This window comes from Schistocerca piceifrons, chromosome 1 (genome assembly GCF_021461385.2).
Source record: "Schistocerca piceifrons isolate TAMUIC-IGC-003096 chromosome 1, iqSchPice1.1, whole genome shotgun sequence".
NCBI classification, from domain to species: domain Eukaryota; kingdom Metazoa; phylum Arthropoda; class Insecta; order Orthoptera; family Acrididae; genus Schistocerca; species Schistocerca piceifrons.
In genome coordinates, this window is record NC_060138.1 from 1,044,073,032 (window position 1) to 1,044,093,097 (window position 20,066).

At 41.5% G+C, this 20,066-nt stretch overlaps 1 protein-coding gene across 1 annotated transcript in view; it reads left to right on the forward strand.

The window, feature by feature from the left end:
• The window catches only part of LOC124777454 (cytochrome P450 4c3), a 315,881-nt gene that overhangs the window by 60,584 nt on the left and 235,231 nt on the right, over positions 1-20,066 (forward strand). Inside the window, exons 3-4 of the mRNA XM_047252874.1 lie at positions 1,646-1,736; positions 8,191-8,376. Of these exons, the coding sequence (XP_047108830.1) occupies positions 1,646-1,736; positions 8,191-8,376 (277 nt within the window). The remainder of the gene's footprint in view (positions 1-1,645; positions 1,737-8,190; positions 8,377-20,066) is intronic.

The following is a 20,066-nucleotide window of genomic DNA, read 5'->3' on the forward strand; positions in this document are numbered from 1 at the left end:
GTAATAGTGCCCATAACAGCTGAGGGCTTTCAGCGCACAATCCAAACAACCGCCGCTATTCGGAGCTGTAGTCGCTGAAAAATCCAAAATGGCAATGGTGAGAAATTTAAAAAGTGTAAGATGGTGGTTGTAGGAATTTCAAAAAATGTAAGATGGTGAAAGTAACTCGTTTTGCTAAGTTTAAAATGGCGGGAAATAGAAAGAAAATATCCAGGATGGGGGAACTAGCCAAGTTGTGATTTTTAATTCCTCTGACATAAATGATCTCCATATTTTTAAACATGATTCAAAATTTAGGTAAATTAGGTACAGATTAGATATTTTGATAAATGTTACAAACTGTCTGTATACGTTTGAACATGGCACGTAATGCATATGTTTCATTTACTGTAGAACATGGCACCATCCTTTATTCTAATATCAGAGGGGTTACAAAGCACGGCTGCTTTAGTTCCGCCATCATGGATTTTTTTTAAGTTTCCCGCTATTTTAAACTTAGCACAACTGACAAGGGAAAGGCCTCAGACACGGCTAACCGATTCGGCTCAGATTTGGCAGGTCGCTTGTGTACAACCTAAAACGAAGGACTCTAAGATATTTTGGCTCAACACCCTCCCGTTTTTGAGAAAATCACCCCTAATGTTTATGTTGAGCAATCAACTCAAAATTGGTGGGATCGATAGATAATTGTAAGAAGAGTATTTTTCATTATCAGGTACAGGGTTCACAAACGCATACTTTTCCAGAAATCGAGGAAAGAAACTTTTACAACTGCCGCTTATGTACCCACATGGTAAACGCATTTCGCCGAGAGGCCGAGAGCAGTATGGTTTTAATTTTTTTTAATGTTTTTTGTATCAGAATTCGTGGGGATAGGAGGGTTAATAAGGTACGCAACTCAACACGGAATTATAATAGTAATAAGGTAGGCAAACTAATTTCCTAAACGCCATGAATCAGTAAAGAATTAAGCTTTTAAGCCTTGTCACGTGAAAACAATTCCGAGTAGAAGTGCTGCGAATTCCTCCTCCAAAATACCTTAAGAGGCCTACGTTTTAGGTTGTACACAAGCGACCTGCCAAATTCGAGCCGAATCGGTTGGCCGCGTCTCAGCCCTTCCCCTTGTGAGCTGTCTTTGCCATCTTCCGTTTTTTTTTTTTAATTTTCTGGCATTTCCAATTTGCATTTTTCAGTGTCACCCACGCCTTCAGCCGCGCGGGATAGCCGCTCCGTCTCAGGCACCTTGTCACGGTCCGTGTGGCTCCCTCCGTCGGAGGTTCGAGTTCTCTCTCGGGCATGGGTGTGTGTGTTGTCCATAGTGTAAGTTACATTAAGTAGTGTGTAGGCTTAGGAACCGATGACTTCTGCAGTTTGCTCCCATAAGACCTTACCACAAATTTCCTCGCCTTCTTGGATTTTTCGGCTACAGCAGCGCCGACTACGGCGGCTGCACGTATTTGTGCTGAAAGCCCTGGAGCCATTCTATCCATAATTAATCTCAAAATTGGTTTACTGAACTTAGAGGTCAATAACAGATGGACAGTCTGGTGCAAAAAAAAACGTGCTGTTTGCAGAGAACTTATTGTGAGCACAGTTGCTCCAGTAACAGCTGACAGAGAAACATGAGTGTCTTTCGTGTTGGCAGCCCATCCTGAACAGCAACAAGCACATCGAGAAGAGCGGAGACTACGTGTACCTGCAGCCTTGGCTCGGGACTGGTCTGCTCACCAGCGGGGGTAAGTTCTGCTCTACCGATCCTGATGTCTTCTCTCAATCACACATTCACACAAACTGGAGATTTTGTTGGATTAGTTTAGAACTAATGGTCATTGGTTGTAAATTATCAAATGCCTCTAAAAACATAGCTCGGTCGTTACATGGGTAACTGTTAGATTCTTGATCGAAGAGTTCTAGAATGTTTCTCACTAATCATTTCTTTCCACTCAGCTAATTGTTTGTGTATGTGAGAAACGCAAGCTGCACCATGGTTCGAAGACCATGTGAAATTTTGGATTCCCCTATAAGCAGTTATAGTTGAGTCGGCGTAAGTTCGCTGACAGTTGCAGTGGACTAGGAGTGGCAGTTCCAAACGCCTGTATCAACCAATCACATAACGCGATTTTGTAAACGCGTCTATAGCAACGCCTCAGTATGGTCACAGCTCTGTAGACGGGTACTGTCTTTGCCTGCAGTCGTAATCGCTTAACAGTTGAAAGTTGACAACAGTACTGTGAGCTGTGAGTTTTCTTCTTACGCTGTGTCGACTATAGGTACGTCAAGGGTTAGAGAAACTATTACACACCATTTAGGAACAGACCATTCCTAGTAAATAACTGCAGCGTTTAAAACATATTATGGGATCAGGCAGCTTTAATAAGAGCATTACTTACTCACTTTCATATATATTCCCATGTGTTTCTTGGTATTCGATAAGCTGGTATTAATGTAGTTGTAGAGTCTGAATTCACCAAGAGCTGAAACACACATCACTCTGACGACAAAAACATTTAAAATGAACCGGATATCCAGCGATCAAGTTGTCCCGGCCGGAGTGGCCGAGCGGTTCTAGGCGCTCCAGTCTGGAACCGCGCGACCGCTGCGGTCGCAGGTTCGAATCCTGCCTCGGGCATGGATATGTGTGATGTCCTTAGGTTAGTTAGGTTTAAGTAGTTCCAAGTTCTAGGAGACTTATGATCTCAGCAGTTGAGTCCCATAGTGCTCAGAGCCATTTCAACCATTTGATCATGTTGTATAGATTTTGAACGTGCCAGGGGGTTTCAGATCAGCGCACACTCTGCTGCAGAGTAAAAGTTCGTTCTGGAATACTTTGAATGCTAAGCTTATGTTTTTCTGAATTTCTGGAATTGGATGCAAGCTCATTTCTGATAAATGTGTGAATTACGTTTATAACAGTAATTAACTGAAATTTTGTAACTGCTGCAAAATAAATTGAGCAATATTGAGGATATTCAGCCCAGTTGTCAACTGTATGATTATTGCCTCAACCTGTTTTGGGACAACATTATCCCATTTTCAAGTGCAAAAACAAGGAAACCAAATAAAACAATCCTCCTTAAACCAACGGACATATTGTTATGATGACGACCAACGAGTCGTCGCCGATGTTGATGGTTGCCAATGCTAAATAGAAACATATAAGTCACAGCAGGTTTTTCAGTAACGTCGATAAGGTGCTGGCTGCATGGTCTGGATCTGCAACGACTAAAATAATTAGGAGTCGTTGGTAAAAAATAATATATATTGTATTTAACTGGTTGTACAGGATTCTTCTTGGCTGTATACATATAATTATAAGCAGATAGCTATTGAGGCCTCACTTAGGCCATACGTTACTAAGCGCCTTGTTAGAGGTTGCTTCCTATCAGCTGAAGGCTATGCTACTTAACTACTTGACGTCCCGAGCAAGAGTTGAAGAGAGCTCGCTAGAAACTTGATACAAGACGCGGAGCGGCGCTGGTCGCGACTCGCGGGTCCAACGATACTAATACGGACCGCGGTCGATAACTGCAACCCCTAACAAGTGTGGTATCTAACGGTGATACCACACATACAGTGGTTACGTACTTGCTAAGTTATAACCTACCTCAAACAATTTTTTATGCCATTAGACCTTGTCACAATTTAAAAACAATCTGCAAAAGTGCCTTGTCAACCTATCATTTGGGCGGTTATTGATAAGTCCTCATGCCACCCCCATAAACATAAATTAGCATTTTTCAAAAATACGGTGCACATGGCTAATTCCATACCTCTAAGTCCGGAAAACAAGAATGAGAAAATGAAAATCCTTACACAAATAGCGGTAGAATATGATTTTAACTCGGGTTTGATAAATCGACTGGATGTAGCAGTTAGGCATGGTAGCCAGCAAAATGATAAAAGTTCAGAAGAGTCGTACCGTAATGGGGGACCATCTCACATAAATTTGCGAGGTTTTTTTTTTTAACAATAAAGGGATTAGAATTGTTTTCAAGACGGACTACAAACTAGGACAGAGGGTGAGACATTAGATCGACACTGATGAGAACTGGATGAGCAAATCGGGAGTTTATGAAGTAAAGTGTCAGGAGCCCGTCCGGTTAGCCGTGCGGTCTAACGCACGGCTTTCCGGATTGAGAAGGAGCGCCTGGTGCCCGACACGAATCCATCCGGCGGACTTGTGTCGATATGCGATGAGCCGGCAAGTCTGTGGGTGGTTTTTAGTCGGTTTTCCGTCTGCCTCGGCAAATGCGGGCTGATTACCCTTATTCCGCCTCAGCTACACTATGTCGGCGATTGCTGCGCAAACAAGTTCTCCACGTACGCGTACACCACCATTACTCTACCACGCAAACATAGGGGTTACACTCGTCTGGTGTGCGACGTTCCCTGCGGGGGCCACCGGGGGCCGAACGGCAGAATAACCCCGGGTTCGGTGTGGGGCGGCGGAGGGGTGAAGTGGACTACGGTAGTCGTCGTGGGGTTGTGGACCACTGCGGCTGCGGCGGTGCCGGAGCCTCTCCGTCGTTTCTAGGCCCACGGTTAACATACAATACAAAACAAATTGTCAGGATGTTGAGGCAAGATATGTGGGGCAGACGGGACGGAATTTTAAAGTTAGATTTAAAGAGCATAATAATTTAGAGAAAGGCCCGTCACCTGTAGCAGCGTTTGTTGAGGGAAAGCATGAAGCTGTTACACGTTGAAGAAAAAAGGTGGTTGCTATCAAATTTAGTAGAGATAGAGATTTATGGTGCCTTGAAAGAGGAGTGCGTCGGGGTTTTAAATGAGAGGACTGGACAGAAGTGTCTAAAGGGCATTTCTGGCACACTTTAGCGATATCCTCCTTGAAAGCAGTCAGCAACACACTTTCCTCAGTGACATGATTTTCGCATGCTATTTCCTTTCAGACTGCAGCGCAAAGGTAGTGTTAAGTTAGAATGGGCTAGGACCAGACACGCATTTCTCAAAGATTTTATGATAGTAGTATATCGTTGGTCTGAGCATTAGCCTTTAAATAAATATCATCGTTGATAAGTGATGGCATCGGTTTTCAGTTTGCAAATTTGTCTTGGGAATATGGACGCACCAGCTTGCCATGTTTCATGTTTTACGGTTTGAGTTGAAAATGGTTCAAATGGCTCTGAGCACTATGGGACTTAACATCTGAGGTCATCAGTCCCCTAGAACTTAGAACTACTTAAACCTAACTAACCTAAGGACATCACACACATCCATGCCCGAGGCAGGATTCGAACCTGCGACCGCAGCGGTCGCGCGGTTCCAGGCTGAAGCGCCTAGAACCGCTCGGCCACACCGGCTGGCAGATTTGAGCTGACTATGCACATGTGCAGCTTGTTTTTAAGTTGTGACGAGGCCTAACGCTATAAAAAATTTTTAAGGTAGATTGTAACTCATAAAGTATGCAACCCTTATAAGTCTGTCGGTATAACGAGGATTGTTGTATCCGGTTTCCTTGTTTTTAGCACATGAAAATGAGATAATGTTGCCCCAAAACATGTTTTGGCGATAATCACACAATTGACAACTGGGCTGAATATCCTAAATATTGCTTGAGTAACAGTTGTTGGACAGCTTCACTTCACTTATCCTAAAATAAATGGAAATTAACGAGCGATATGGAGCATTGATTAAGACAAGACAGTAATATTTGGCAGGAGGAGATTCAAATTCCCGTCTCACGATACTCATTTCAGTTTACTGTCGGTTCCCTAAACCATTTCAGGTGAAGAAAGGTTTGGTTTCTTAAAAGCCAAGACGTTATTATCTCACCACTGTCCACCTGTGCAAGAGCTCTCTAATGACCCACCAAAGTCGGAACACTATATTCTAACCTCTTTTACTTTTTTACAGCTCTCTGTGTGAAACGATATCTGCCTAGGGACAAATTAAGGTCGATGGTCCGTAAATTGGAGGGCATTTCTGTGACCTCCTTATCATCGGGTCCAGCAATAAGTTTTTTTCTTGGATCACTAGAACGTTCTTTCGCACACTCTTAATAACTGATTGAGAGTTCGTAATGTAACTGCTAGGTTTTAAATTTGGACTGCCTGTGGAAGTCAATCCGAAAAAGCACTGTTTGAAGATTATGCCCTGTCATATTCAAAATTCTGACCCATGAGACAAATTTAAGGATGCGATCTGACTGCAGAGTGACACATATAATCCAAACTTAATCAAACTGTTTGTAACCAATTCTACATTCAGAAGAGCATACGTGCAGCGTGTCTGTAATGATCATCGTGTACATTAACCGAAACATTAGAAGTAGCCGGCCGAAGTGGCCGTGCGGTTAAAGGCGCTGCAGTCTGGAACCGCAAGACCGCTACGGTCGCAGGTTCGAATCCTGCATCGGGCATGGATGTTTGTGATGTCCTTAGGTTAGTTAGGTTTAACTAGTTCTAAGTTCTAGGGGACTAATGACCTCAGCAATTGAGTCCCATAGTGCTCAGGGCCATTAAAAGTAGCGAACTGAAATATCGAAGTGGGGAAGTAACAGTCAGCTTTCAAGCTCTGTGTTGAATATTACAAGATAGAGTCCCATATCGCTGGCTGGGTTTCTACACTCATGGCCATAAATTAAGGATAATGTTGATACATGGTGAAACAACGCTCTGGTGGGCGGTTTGCTGGTTTAAATCACCTCGGGGTATGACCATGCGCTCCATTTGACCTGCGGTCGTCGCACGGTGGCGCTATCAGCGGTCCACATACGCAGAGGTGTGTTGGTGCATGTCAGAGTACGGTGCAGCGAGTAAGTGTGCAGACGTTTTCAGACGTGCTAATGGTGACTGTGAGTTGAAAATGGCTTAAAGAACACATATTGATGACGTTATGAGGGGTAGAATACTATGGCGACTGGAGGCTGGTCAAACACAGCAGGCCGTAGCACGGGCCGTCCGTTTGCCACAATGTGTGATCTCAAGAATATGGCAACGATTCCATCAGACAGGAAACGTGTCCAGGCGCTACAGTATGGGATGTCGACAGTGTACAGCACCACGAGAAGACCGATATCTTACCATCAGTGCCCGCAGACGGCCACGTAGTGTAGCAGGTAGCCTTGCTCGGGACCTTACCGCAAACGACTGGAACAGTTGTCTCCAGACACACAGTCTACAGACGACTGAAAAGACAATGTGTATTCGCCCGGAAACCTGCAAGGTGCATTCCACCGACCCCTGATCACAGGAGAGCCCGTAAAGCCTGGTGTGAAGAACACAGTGCATGGTCATTGGAACAGTGGTCCTAGGTTATGTTCACGGACGATTCCAGGTATAGTCTGAACAGTGATTCTCGCCGGGTTTTCATATGGCGTGAACCAGGAACCAGATACCAACCCCTTAATGTCCTTGAAAGGGACCTGTATGGAGGTCGTGGTTTGATGGTGTGGGGTTTGATTATGATTGGTGCACGTACACCCCTGTACAGAGGAACTGTAATAGGTCAGGTGTATCAGAACGTCATTTTGCACCAGTGTGTCCGCCTATTCAGGGGTTTAGTGGATCCCACCTTCCTCCTGATTGATGATAACGCACGGCCCCATCGAGCTGCCATCGTAGAGGAGTACCTTGAAACAGAAGATATCAGACGAATGGAGTGGCCTGCCTGTTCTGCAGACATAAACGCTATCAAGCACGTCTGGGATCCTCTCGGGTGACCTATCGCTGCACGTCTTCAAACCCCTACGACACTTCAGGAGCTCCGACAGGCACTGGTGCAAGAATGGGTGGCTATACCCCAGCAGCTCCTCGACCACCTGATCCAGAGTATGCCAAACCGTTGTGCGCCCTATGTACGTGTGCGTGGGGATCATATCCCATATTGATGTCGGGGTACATGCGCAGGAAACAGTGGCGTTTTGTAGCACATGTGTTTCGGGACAGTTTTCTCAACTTATCACCAATACCGTGGACTTACAGATCTAAGTCGTGTTTCCTATGTGCCTATGCTATTAGCGCCTGTTTTGTGTAGTGGCACGTTGTGTGGCACCACATTCTGAAATTATCCTTATGAGCATGAGTGTAGGAACCCACAACAGCACTGCATTACTGAAAGCAACCCTTACTGGATGACTGCTTAGCTTCAGACAGAGAAACCACGCAGCTATGACAGTAGGCACAGAAGCATAGTTAGATAAGAGAGGGATGAGATGGCGTGCTCCCGCAGGCAGCAAGTGGCACGAGCGGCGCAAGCTGCTGACGCCGGCCTTCCACTTCCGCATCCTGGACGACTTCGTGGACGTGTTCGCCGAGCAGAGCGCGCTGCTGGTTCGCCGCCTCGCCGCCGAGGAGGGCGGCCAGCCCTTCAACGCCTTCCCCTACGTCACCCTCTGCACGCTCGACATCATCTGCGGTACGTACAACTCGTCCCATAGAATCGCAGATCTGTGTATCACCTAAGTGTCACTTGCCCGCCCGGTTGGCCGTGCGGTCTAACGCACGGCTTTCCGGGCGGGAAGGAGCGCCTGGTCCCCGGCACGAATTTGTGTCGAGGTCCGGTGAACTGGCCAGTCTGTGGATGGTTTTTAGGCGGTTTTCCATCTGCCTCGGCGAATGCGGGCTGGTTCCCCTTGTTCTGCCTCAGCTACACAATGTCGGCGATTGCTGCGCAAACAAGTTCTCCACGTAAGCGTACACCACCATTACTCTACCACGCAAACATAGGGGCTACACTCGTGCCGGCCGGTGTGGCCGTGCGGTTAAAGGCGCTTCAGTCTGGAACCGCGTGACCGCTACGGTCGCAGGTTCGAATCCTGCCTCTGGCATGGATGTGTGTGATGTCCTTAGGTTAGTTAGGTTTAATTAGTTCTAAGTTCTAGGCGACTGATGACCTCAGTAGTTGAGTCGCATAGTGCTCAGAGCCATTTGAACCATTTTGAGCTACACTCGTCTGGTGTGAGACGTTCCCTGGGGGGTCCACCGGGGGCCGAACCGCACAATAACCTGGGTTCGGTGTGGGGCGGCGGAGGGGTGAAGTGGACTACGGTAGTCATCGTGGGGTTGTGGACCACTGCGGCTGCGGCGGAGACGGAGCCTCTCCGTCGTTTCTAGGTCCGCGGTTAACATACAATACAATACAATACAATGTGTCACTTAACTTATCGTACGTTGTTCCACATCTGTAAAGCGCTACTACTCTTCAGCTACAAGAACTTCGGCCAATGTCCTGGAAACCAATCCAGTCCTCTTTTCAAGACCTTCCATTTTTGGTGTTCCGTACTTCAGTCGGTAAAAATGGACCCCTTACATGATAACTTGTTCCCGTCTGTCTGTCTACCCGATTGTTAAGAACGTTTTTCTGAGGAACGGGTAGAGGTATCAAGTCGACATTTATGACACATACTAAGGTCTCCTGTCTCTTGGTGTGTAAAAAAATTTCAGCATCTAAGTCGATGCAATCAAAAGAAACAGCCATTTCTTGATATTCGCAAACTCGCTCATCAAAACCTGTAGAGTACGCTCCGTCGACCAGGAACCATGAAATTTGGCGCGAAGCAAGATTTCACAGTACAAATAAAAAAACCATAAACCTGTTAAATTGTAATTATTCTTATACAGGGTGGTCCATTGATCGTGACCGGACCAAATACTCACGAAATAAACATCAAACGAAAAAACTACAAAGAATGAAACTTGTCTAGCTTGAAGGGGGAAACCAGATGGCGCGTTGGTTCTCCCGCTAGATGGCGCTGCCATAGTTCAAACGGATATCAACTGCGTTTTTTTTAAATAGGAACCCCCATTTTTTATTACATATTCATGTAGTACGTACAAAATTATGAATGTTTTAGTTCGACCACTTATTACGCTTTGTGACAGATGGCGCTGTAATAGTCACAAACATATGGCTCACAACCTCAATGCATTTGGCAATACGTGTAACGACATTACTATCAACAGCGCGTAGTTCGCCTTCCGTAATGTTTGCACATGCATTGACAATGCGCTGACGCATGTTGTCAGGCGTTGTCGGTGGATGACGATAGCAATATCCTTCAACTTTCCCCACAGAAAGAAATCCGGGGACGTCATATCCGGTGTACGTGCGGGCCATGGTATGGTGCTTCGACGAGCAATCCACCTGTCATGAAATATGCTATTCAGTACCGCTTCAACCACACTCGAGCTATGTGCCGGACATCCATCATGTTGGAAGTACATCGCCATGATGACATACAGTGAAACACCTTGTAGTAACATCGGAAGAACATTACGTAACAAATCAGCATACACTGCACCATCTAGATTGCCATCGATAAAATGGGGGGACAATTATCCTTCCTCCCATAATGGCGCACCATACATTAACCCGCCAAGGTCGCTGATGTTCCACTTGTCGCAGCCATCGTGGATTTTCCGTTGCCCAGTAGTGCATATTATGCCGGTTTACTACTGGGCAACGGAAAATCCACGATGGCTGCTGGTTTACGTTACCGCTGTTGGTGAATGACGCTTCGTCGCTAAATAGAACGCATGCAAAAAATTTGTCACCGTCCCGTAATTTCTCTTGTGCCCAGTGGCAGAACTGTATAAGACGTTCAAAGTCGTCGCCATGCAATTCCTGGTGCATAGAAATATGCTACGGGAGCAATCGATGTTGATGTAGCATTCTCAACACAGACGTTTTTGAGATTCCCGATTCTCGCGCAATTGGCTACTGATGTGAGGATTAACCGCGACAGCAGCTAAAACACCTACTTGGGCATCATCATTTGTTGCACGTCGTGGTTGACGTTTCACATGTGGCTGAACTCTTCCTGTTTCCTTAAATAACGTAACTATCCGGCGAACGGTCCGGGCACTTGGATGATGTCGTCCAGGATACCGAGCAGCATACATAGCACACGCCCGTTGGGCATTTTGATCACAATAGCCATACATCAACACGATATCGACCTTTTCCGCAATTGGTAAACGGTCCATTTTAACACGGGTAATGTATCACGAAACAAATACCGTCCGTACTGGCGGAATGTTACGTGATACCACGTACTTATACGTTTGTGACTGTTACAGCGCCATCTATCACAAAGCGAAAAAAGTGGTCCAACTAAAACATTCATATTTCTTTACGTTCCACACGAATATGTAATAAAAAATGGGGGTTCCTATTTAAAAAAACGCAGTTGATATCCGTTTGACCTATGGCAGCGCTATCTAGTGGGCCAACCATAGCGCCATCTGGTTTCCCCTTCAAGCTAGACGAGTTCCGTTCTTTGTTGTTTTTTCGTTTGATGCTTATTTCGTGAGATATTTGGCCCGGACACTATCAATGGACCACCCTGTATATAAAATCCTCGTGTCACAGTGTTAGTTGCCATATTCCTCCGAAACGGCTCGATCGATTATGATGAAATTTTACATGTTATTCGGTAGGTCTGAGAATGGGTCGTAATCTATTTTTCATACCCCTAAGTGATAAGCGTGGTCCACCCCAAAAATTCTTTTCATATTTTTAGAACAAAACTTTTTTTTAATGATGTGGCATTAAAAAATACATACAACCGTAAATTTTCACCCTTCTACCACCAACCCCTATTTTTAATAGCGATTTTAGTAATTTAATAACTAATCAATTATCACTTGATCAGTTATTCCCGTCAGGTGTCTACCAGTGACAGTCTTTCACTATTCGATAGATAGGTAATTGAAGAAAACGTACCAAAAGCAACGACTCGAATATCCCCCTTTGAATCGACATAACTCGCCCTAACAACGTTTGCCGGGTCAGCTATAACAAATAAAGATTTTCAGAGGTGGAACGAAGTTCACCAGGTATAACCAGTTTCACAAAAAAATATATTGTGTGTCATTACAAACCTATATTGCATTCGTAATCCATCAAAAATCTCAGGCATTACTGTGGGGATTTTGATCTGGTTTACAGTAATAGGCAGAGTGATTTAAGAGGAAGGTTGATATACATAATTTACAAATATTACGTGCTAACTGGCTGAGCTACGATGGACTGAAGGCCCCAGCGGCTTTCAAAACGATGCCGTCACTATTTAGCAGTAATAGCCAACTCTAGCATAACACATCCCATTTCAGTTTTTCATTCTACTACAAACATTCCCTACGACACGTTGTAACCTCCCCACCGATATTTAATAAGTCTGAAATAATAAATGAATGGTAGCCAAGCGTAACCTCCCTAGCAATTAAATTTAATGACAATAAAAATGAGAATCGCAATCTGACTCAAGGTGTAAGCTGTCACGAAAATGATGAAAAACAATTCAATGCTAATGAGACTTCAGTGACAATGTAAACTCAATTAAACCGAAATATCGGTCTTTGGCCCTCTGCAAAAAATCAGAATTAATTTCTTACCTCATTGAAACTGCATGTCAAATTTCTGCTCTTATTGTTGCCCACGGCTTGGAGGAAATGCATTGCAAGTATTATATATATTTTTTTTTATTTTTGAAATTTAACTGAAACTTTTCTTTAAAGGAAATGGAAGGAAATCGTTCGTTCAATTAAATAGTTCTTTTGTTAAAAATATTGCTTTGAAAACCAAAATTATTATTGGGGCGATTATTGCACAAATTAGTTACAGTTAATTTATATTATTAGCTGAGCGCATTTAAAAATAATATACCTCATCCTAAATCTTGACCAGAGTGCCATGTCGACGCCCACCGACTCCTCACACACAACTGCACTGGGCTGCTACTACCGACATACTGCTCTGCCCTACTGCTACTGACAGACTGCCCACTGACTACTGCTCGCAACTGTACTGCACGACTACTACTGACAGAGTACCGCTCGCAACTCTCGCGCGGTCAAGCGCAGACTAGCCACGATAAAAGGCTCTCTGGTCAGAGACTCTGCAATGCCTCGCCATCGCCGCCACACAACATACGTGTTTCATATCCCTCCGCTGGGGGGGCAAAAATTTGGCAGCGATGGTGAGTCATTTGGACTTGCCAAGCGCGGTCAAATTTTTCTTTAATTAATCAACTTCTAGAATTTACAGAATATTTAGATACATGAATTAAATGTTGGGCACATGCACCGAGTACAAAACATTACAGACAAAGACAAGATATGAGTACAAAACATATTCACAGATCAGAAAAATGTATATACAAATTATTTGACAGATAACAAAGTGCACACGCACTGAAAAAATTCTTTAGCATTTTCAGAACAAATAAACAGAATGGCAAAAAATCATATTGACAAGTGACATGAGCGCACATGCACTGCAGTTGAGAACATATCAGCAAATAACGAAATGTATACACAATGAGTAACAAATGACATAAGTGCAAACGCACTGAAGTATTGAACATACAGAATGAGTACAAATCATATTGAAAAATGAGAAAAGTGCACAGGCACTGAAGTTCAGTAGAAAACATATTAACACATAACGTAAGTGCACATGCACTGTAGTTCAGAACATATCATCAAAATAAAAATGTATATACAATGTAAAAGACAAGAGTGCACATATACTGTACTTCAGAACAAATTGAAAAAATGTCTTTAGCATTTTCACAACAAATAAACATAATGGCAAAAAAATCATGTCGACAAGTGACATAAGTGTACTCGCACTGGAGTTCAGCAAATCGAAAAAAATGTATAGCCCATGAACATAAATGATGTTAGCAAAAAATGATTTTCACTATGTGACAAGAATTAGGATAGGAAAGGGAAGGATTGCATCATGGTTGTAGCACTTTAGATTGCACACAGCTGTTCTGAAAGTCCATATCTTTCCACAGAAGTACAACACCAAGAGACACAATTTGAAGTTCTTTTCTCATCAGAATTTATCAGCGTAGCCAAGACACTGAACTGTCGTAGTAATATTCCATGTTTTCATTTTGGCAGTACATTAGGTACACCAAACAGTGGGACCATAATAACGTCTTCATCGCTCACGGTGGTGGACAGCATGTCGTGTCAACACCACGCTCTTACAAGGCACACCAACGTAGAATTAGTGCAAAAACCAAATATAGTGCTCCATGATCACTAGGATGGACAGGACAAAATGGATATTGCAGTAATCCAGGGTAGTTAGGTCAGTAGTGAAAGGACATTAAGTCACATAATAGTCTTCATTAGCCATTACATTAGTAGTTTGCGGCATTCATAGCCCAGTTATTGAACATTTCTGTACCAAGTATGTAGTATTACAGAATAATGTTCATAAAATTAAATTATTGGCATCATGGGTAATCGTATTACAATAAACAGTGGCAGTCCTTGGCCAGTTACAAAGCATATTTAGTATGACAGAATAATGTTCATTAGAAGTCTTAATTGAAAAGGAGAGGCAATTATTGGCGTAGCATTAACATAATACATTGAGTGATACAAATTATTGGCACTCATTGGCCATTTACCAAAACATGAAAAGTTAACATTGAAAACAAGAGCTAATTAATGGCATAATTAATAACATAATTCATTTAGTGACATTAATTATTGGCACTCAGTGGCCAGTTATAGAACATGAAAGGTCATAATTGAAAACAGGAGCTAATTAATGGCATAATTATTAATGTAATTCATTTAGTGACATTAATTATTGGCACTCAGTGGCCAGTAAGTATTGAATAGTATAAAACATTGTTCATCATTCAGTATTATTCAGAACTTTCTTAAATGAGTACCATTATTTGAAACTGGTGACACACACCATTAAGAAGTCATGATTAAAAATCAGTTAATTACAGTCATAGTATTAATAATCATGGGCATTATAAGTAGTCTCATTACAATAAACAGTGGCAGTTATTTGCCCATTACAAAGCATTATTTTATATATTTTTTTTGTATCATTAAGAAGTCATTACTGAAGTGACATACTATTCAGAGCTGATCAGTATTATTCAGAATTCTCTTAAACTAGTAACATTATTTGGGACTGGTAATACATTTTGTTTTTGTGCTAGCAATGCATTGCTTAGGGTAATTATAGGGGAAAGCAAGAGGGAAGAATTTGCTTCTGGGTTATTGGTATAAATGAAAAATGTGTAACGTCATTCGTCATAAGTCAGCTGTGGCAAGATTATGAAACAAGTAGAGTATATGTAACCACATTCATAGATTTAATGAACAACTGCTTATAGCACATTAATCTCATAAATAATTTCTCCTGCAAAAAATATATAAAAATGGATTATTAAGCTGAAAAGAGAAATGCATTTTATGCTGAAAAGTAGTGAACTTCGAATTAACAGGTAGTGAAAGGTGTATAAAAATGTGTTCCATAGCTGTCCTTTCCAAAACCTTCAGTCATTATACTGTGCAATATAACACTTGCTGTGAAAACGAACTGCAACAAACACTTAAATAACTACATAGCTTAAATATAACTTCAACATTATCCTCATCTGCAAAGAAAACTTCATTATCCATATCATCAAAAACTCCATTATCATCATCACCTGTAAAGAAAAACTTCATTATTCATAATAGCATATTCTTCATCATTATTCATCAGCATTCATTATCATCTGCACTTCATTACTCATTACACAACCATTCCTTATCTCTAGCATATTTCATCACTAAAACTAAGATGTGTAGTTCTGTCTGACAGCCTGCATCAATCACCTTGTATTATGAAAGAAAAAATTAGTTAAGACTGCTATTCTACGATGAGTATAGTATATTCTTGTTAATGCTTGTTAATCCTGATCCATTTACTCTTCCTCATAAAGTTATTGCATCTTCTTTCGTTTATTCCGTAGGTGAAATTCCCATTTCAGTTGAATTTATTTCTTACACGCATCATTTCTTTCTGAAATTGATGAACAAAGATTAATGTCTTGCATTTAAATCATATACCCACTAAATAACGACTGGTTTATGGTGACATAATTAACCATACAGCATAACATGACAGAAAACGTAATATGTCAAAGACATTGACAGTGTTCAGATGCAAAAATGTACACAGAATAATACAATGCAGCAGCAAAAAACGTAGAACAGTCATGATCTTGAGATGTCATAGGGCAAAAAGAATGTCAAAATCTACTGGTGTGTTATACCTTAACTATTTCACAGTGCATATAAACAAAACATGAAAACAATCGTACATAAAAAGACAAAATGCGATGTTCGTTGTGTTCAGCTTGTATTTAGTGTAGTTAATAGAGGCGAGAATTAAAGACTTTAATGGAGAGAGAATTTGATAAAATTAATACATTACATAGAATTGCATAATTATTCATAAAATACGTAAGTTCATCTGGAAAAATATGCACGGTCTGATGTGTAACGTCAAGAAAAGCGACCAGCTAACCTTACCTTGCCGGGCACTTGCCAAGAAAAATACGATAATCATTAGTAATTAGTCATGTGAATATAATTGCGTAAGTGGTCATAAAAAAATTAGTAAATGGCATCATAGTGTGTTGAATCATAAAGTGTCTTCATTCAATAAAGGGTTTAATATTTGACCAATGGTGGTTGCCTTTCGATTTTCTGGTTCTCAAAGTTTCGACGTGTACCACATTGGGATGAGGAATGCTGCGAATCCGATATGGTCCTGCGTATAGAAGTTCAAATTTACTGCACTTACCTGTGTGCCGGGAATATGAACTATTGTAAAATTAAATTCCTGTAAATAAAGTTTCCATCTACTTAATCTGTCGTGAGTGAATTTAGCCGAAAGTAAAAATTGTATCGCTCTGTGGTCTGTGTAGACAGTGGTATGTCTGCCATAAAGAAAGTGCCTAAATCTCGTGAAAGCCCATACAACACATAGCGTTTCCAGTTCTGTAACGGAATAATTTCGTTCAGCAGGTGACAAAATGCGACTTGCAAATGCGATGTTTTTAATTACTATTGAACCTTCTTTTATTTCCTGGAAAATATGTACGCCTAAAGCGGTATTGGAACTGTCGGTGGCAATGGAAAAATTTCTAGTAAGATCTGGGTGCGACAAAAGTGGTGCATTCAACAAAGCATGTTTCAGGTTCACAAATTCAGAATGTGCTTGCTTATCCCAAGACCAAATACTGTTTTTACCTGTTAATTGGCATAATCTGGGTGTGTCTAAAGCAGAGTGATGAATAAATTTACGAAAAAAGTTAATTAAGCCCAAAAAACTGCGTAATTGTTTTTTCGTTGTAGGAACAGTAATGTCACGTAGAGCTTGAAGTTTTTCCGGATCAGGCGCAATGCCTTCTGCTGAAATTACGTGTCCAAGAAATTTTATGGAAGTTTTACCAAAGTGCGATTTACTAAGATTAACTGTAAGTCCTTGTGCACGAAAAGTTTGTAACAGTTGTTCAAGAATCATATTGTGTTCAGACCAGTTAGCTTCTGCGATAAGAATGTCGTCTACGTACGTCGTAATTCTGTCTTTAAGTTCTGTCGGAAGTATAGTGTTCAAACCGCGAATAAAAGCTGCAGAAGAAATAGTTAAGCCGAACGGTAATTTGCAAAATTGATAACAGTCGCCAAAACAGAGAAAAGCTGTGTATTTTCTGCAATTCGGATGAAGTTGAATTTGCCAAAATCCCGATTTCAAATCTAGTGTGGAATAAATAGCTGTACCGTGAAATTTCTGTAGAAGTTCCTCTAAAGTCTGTGGTCAATCAGTTTCATTAATAATAATGTCATTAATGTGACGTGAATGAAGTACAAGGCGAAGTGAGCCATCTTTTTTCTTAACAATATGTAACGGGTTTATGTACGGACTAACTGCCGGTTCTATAATTCCTTGGTCAAGCATATCCTGCAATTCTTTTTTAACCTGTTCTCTGTGGATATATGGAATGGGATAATGCTTTGCTTTAAATGTGTCGTGCTGTTTCACTTGAAATTCATACATAAAGCCGGACATAGTACCAGGAATGTTGTCGAAAACTGGAGTTTGCTGTAAAAGAATTTCGTGTAGCTGCGTGCGTTCGTCGTCTGTGTTTGCACTGCTCTCTTTAACGTTATCGGAAATCATCTGCATTACGTCGTAGTCAGTTTCGTCTGGAGGATTATAGTTGTGTACGTACGTATCCGTGAACAATGTGGGATTACAGTCTATGTTACGTGACACGGAAATAACCTCTGTGCGATTAATTGTTTGCTCTTCCGCAGATAGTGAGTGCTGAAATTCTATAGCAAATTGTATATTTTCATCCTTCAACATTAAATAAGAATTCTGAAAATCAACTACTGCGTCGTGTTGTACCAGAAAATTCGTACCTAAAATAAAGTATGTTGTCAATAAAGGAACAATCCAAAAATTTGAGTGAAAAGTATGACCTCCAATACAAAATGATAAATGCGTCTGAAATTTAACGTCTACTCCTTTACTCGATACTGCTCCTTTCACTTTCGTTTTGCCTAAAGGTAATGTCGGATAGGTATTCTCTTTGTTACACTCGTTAAAAGTTTCTTCATTTATTACTGATATAGGTGAGCCGGAATCAATTACTGCTGAAAATTTCGATGAACCAATTTTAATTTCGATGACAGGATGTGAAATGGTTTTTTGAACAACAGGTCTTTCCTGCAAGAGTGTGTCTCTGATATCGTCAAAAGTAATTACATTTTCGTGAACAACATTTTGCGTGTCTAAAGTAGTGCTTGTATTATTGGAAGATGCGACCTGTACAGTATCTAGTCAGATTCTATCTGATGTGTTACTATTTTCAGCTGGATGTTGTGGCATTTCTACTATTTGAACTGTTCTATTACTTCTTCCAGACGTATTACGTTCTGGATGGTACCTACTGTCGGGTTCATTCATGAGAATAGGTTCTTGTGTATGATTTTGCTGTTGGTGAGACCGACTGTTATTATATGTACGCTGATAATTGTGTTCATCGGTTTTACGTCTGTCGTGAAAGTCATTCCTATACGGTGCATTGCGATAGGAATTGAAATACTGTCTTCTTTGTACGTAGTTGTTTCCATGCTGCCGTGCGTTACTATTTGTTGGACCAGGGACTATACGTCCACGCGGCGAAACATTAAAGTTAGGTTGACCTTGTGCACTACATTGTTGGTTAGGTATGCTAACCGGCTGACTTTCATGCTGTTGTGGTGGAAAACGTCTATTGTTACCAAAATGTGCTTCCTGTTGCTGAAAATTTTGACGATATTGATAATCTGAATTTTGTCTGTGATTTAAGTTCTGGTAGTTGTCGTTCCTAAAGCGTCTGTTACTTTTCCTATTGAAATTACGTCCCTGATCATAATTACTGTAAGTTTGTTGACCTTGGTTATTATACGAAAAGTTTTTGTTTACAAAAGAATAATCGGATTGCTGCACTTCTAAAAGCTGCAACAGATCCCTGAACGCCGAAATGTTTTCTTTTTGCTGGCCCGTTAGAAGTGACACCCTTAATGACCGTGGTAATTTAGAGATGCATAATTGTATAAGTGCGGATTCACTGTACGGTTGGCTTAGGTACTGGTTTTGTTGGACCATATGCTCAAAAAATTGCGTGACACTGGGAAAATTGGAGTTCTCATAATTTGGCAAACTAATTAACTGATCTTTAATTCCGCGCTGTGTCGTCTTCGACCAATACGCAGACAGAAAAGCATTCTGAAATTCCTCTACTGAGTAGCATTGCCTCGCGATCGGTCTCATACGAGTTGCCGGTTCGCCTTCCAAAAAGCTGCAAATAAATTCAAGTTTATGCGTAACAGGCCAAGTCGGTGGAAAAGCAAAGCTAAATTGTTGTATCCAATCTAGCGGGTGAATCTGTGTTCTGTCGTTTTTAAACACTTTAAACTTTCTCACTGACAGAAAATGTTTGTAATCAAAATTATCGTCTCTGTGTGATGGAACAGGTTCAGGATTGTAAGAGAATTTGTTGAACTGTGGTTGTTCGGAATCAAAGTCCCGTACTCTTTGCAGATTGCCCAAATTATAGGCGCTGCGTAAGTCTGACAAATGTTCACTAAGTGGCGTCTGCTGTGTTGAGTTATTAACTGAAATATTTTTCATCTCTGTTACTTCTTGCTGTAAACTTGTCAATTTTCTATGTAAGGTATTATTAGACGAATCGATCTCATTAATCGTCTGCTGTAAATTTTGAAATTCAGGTGTTT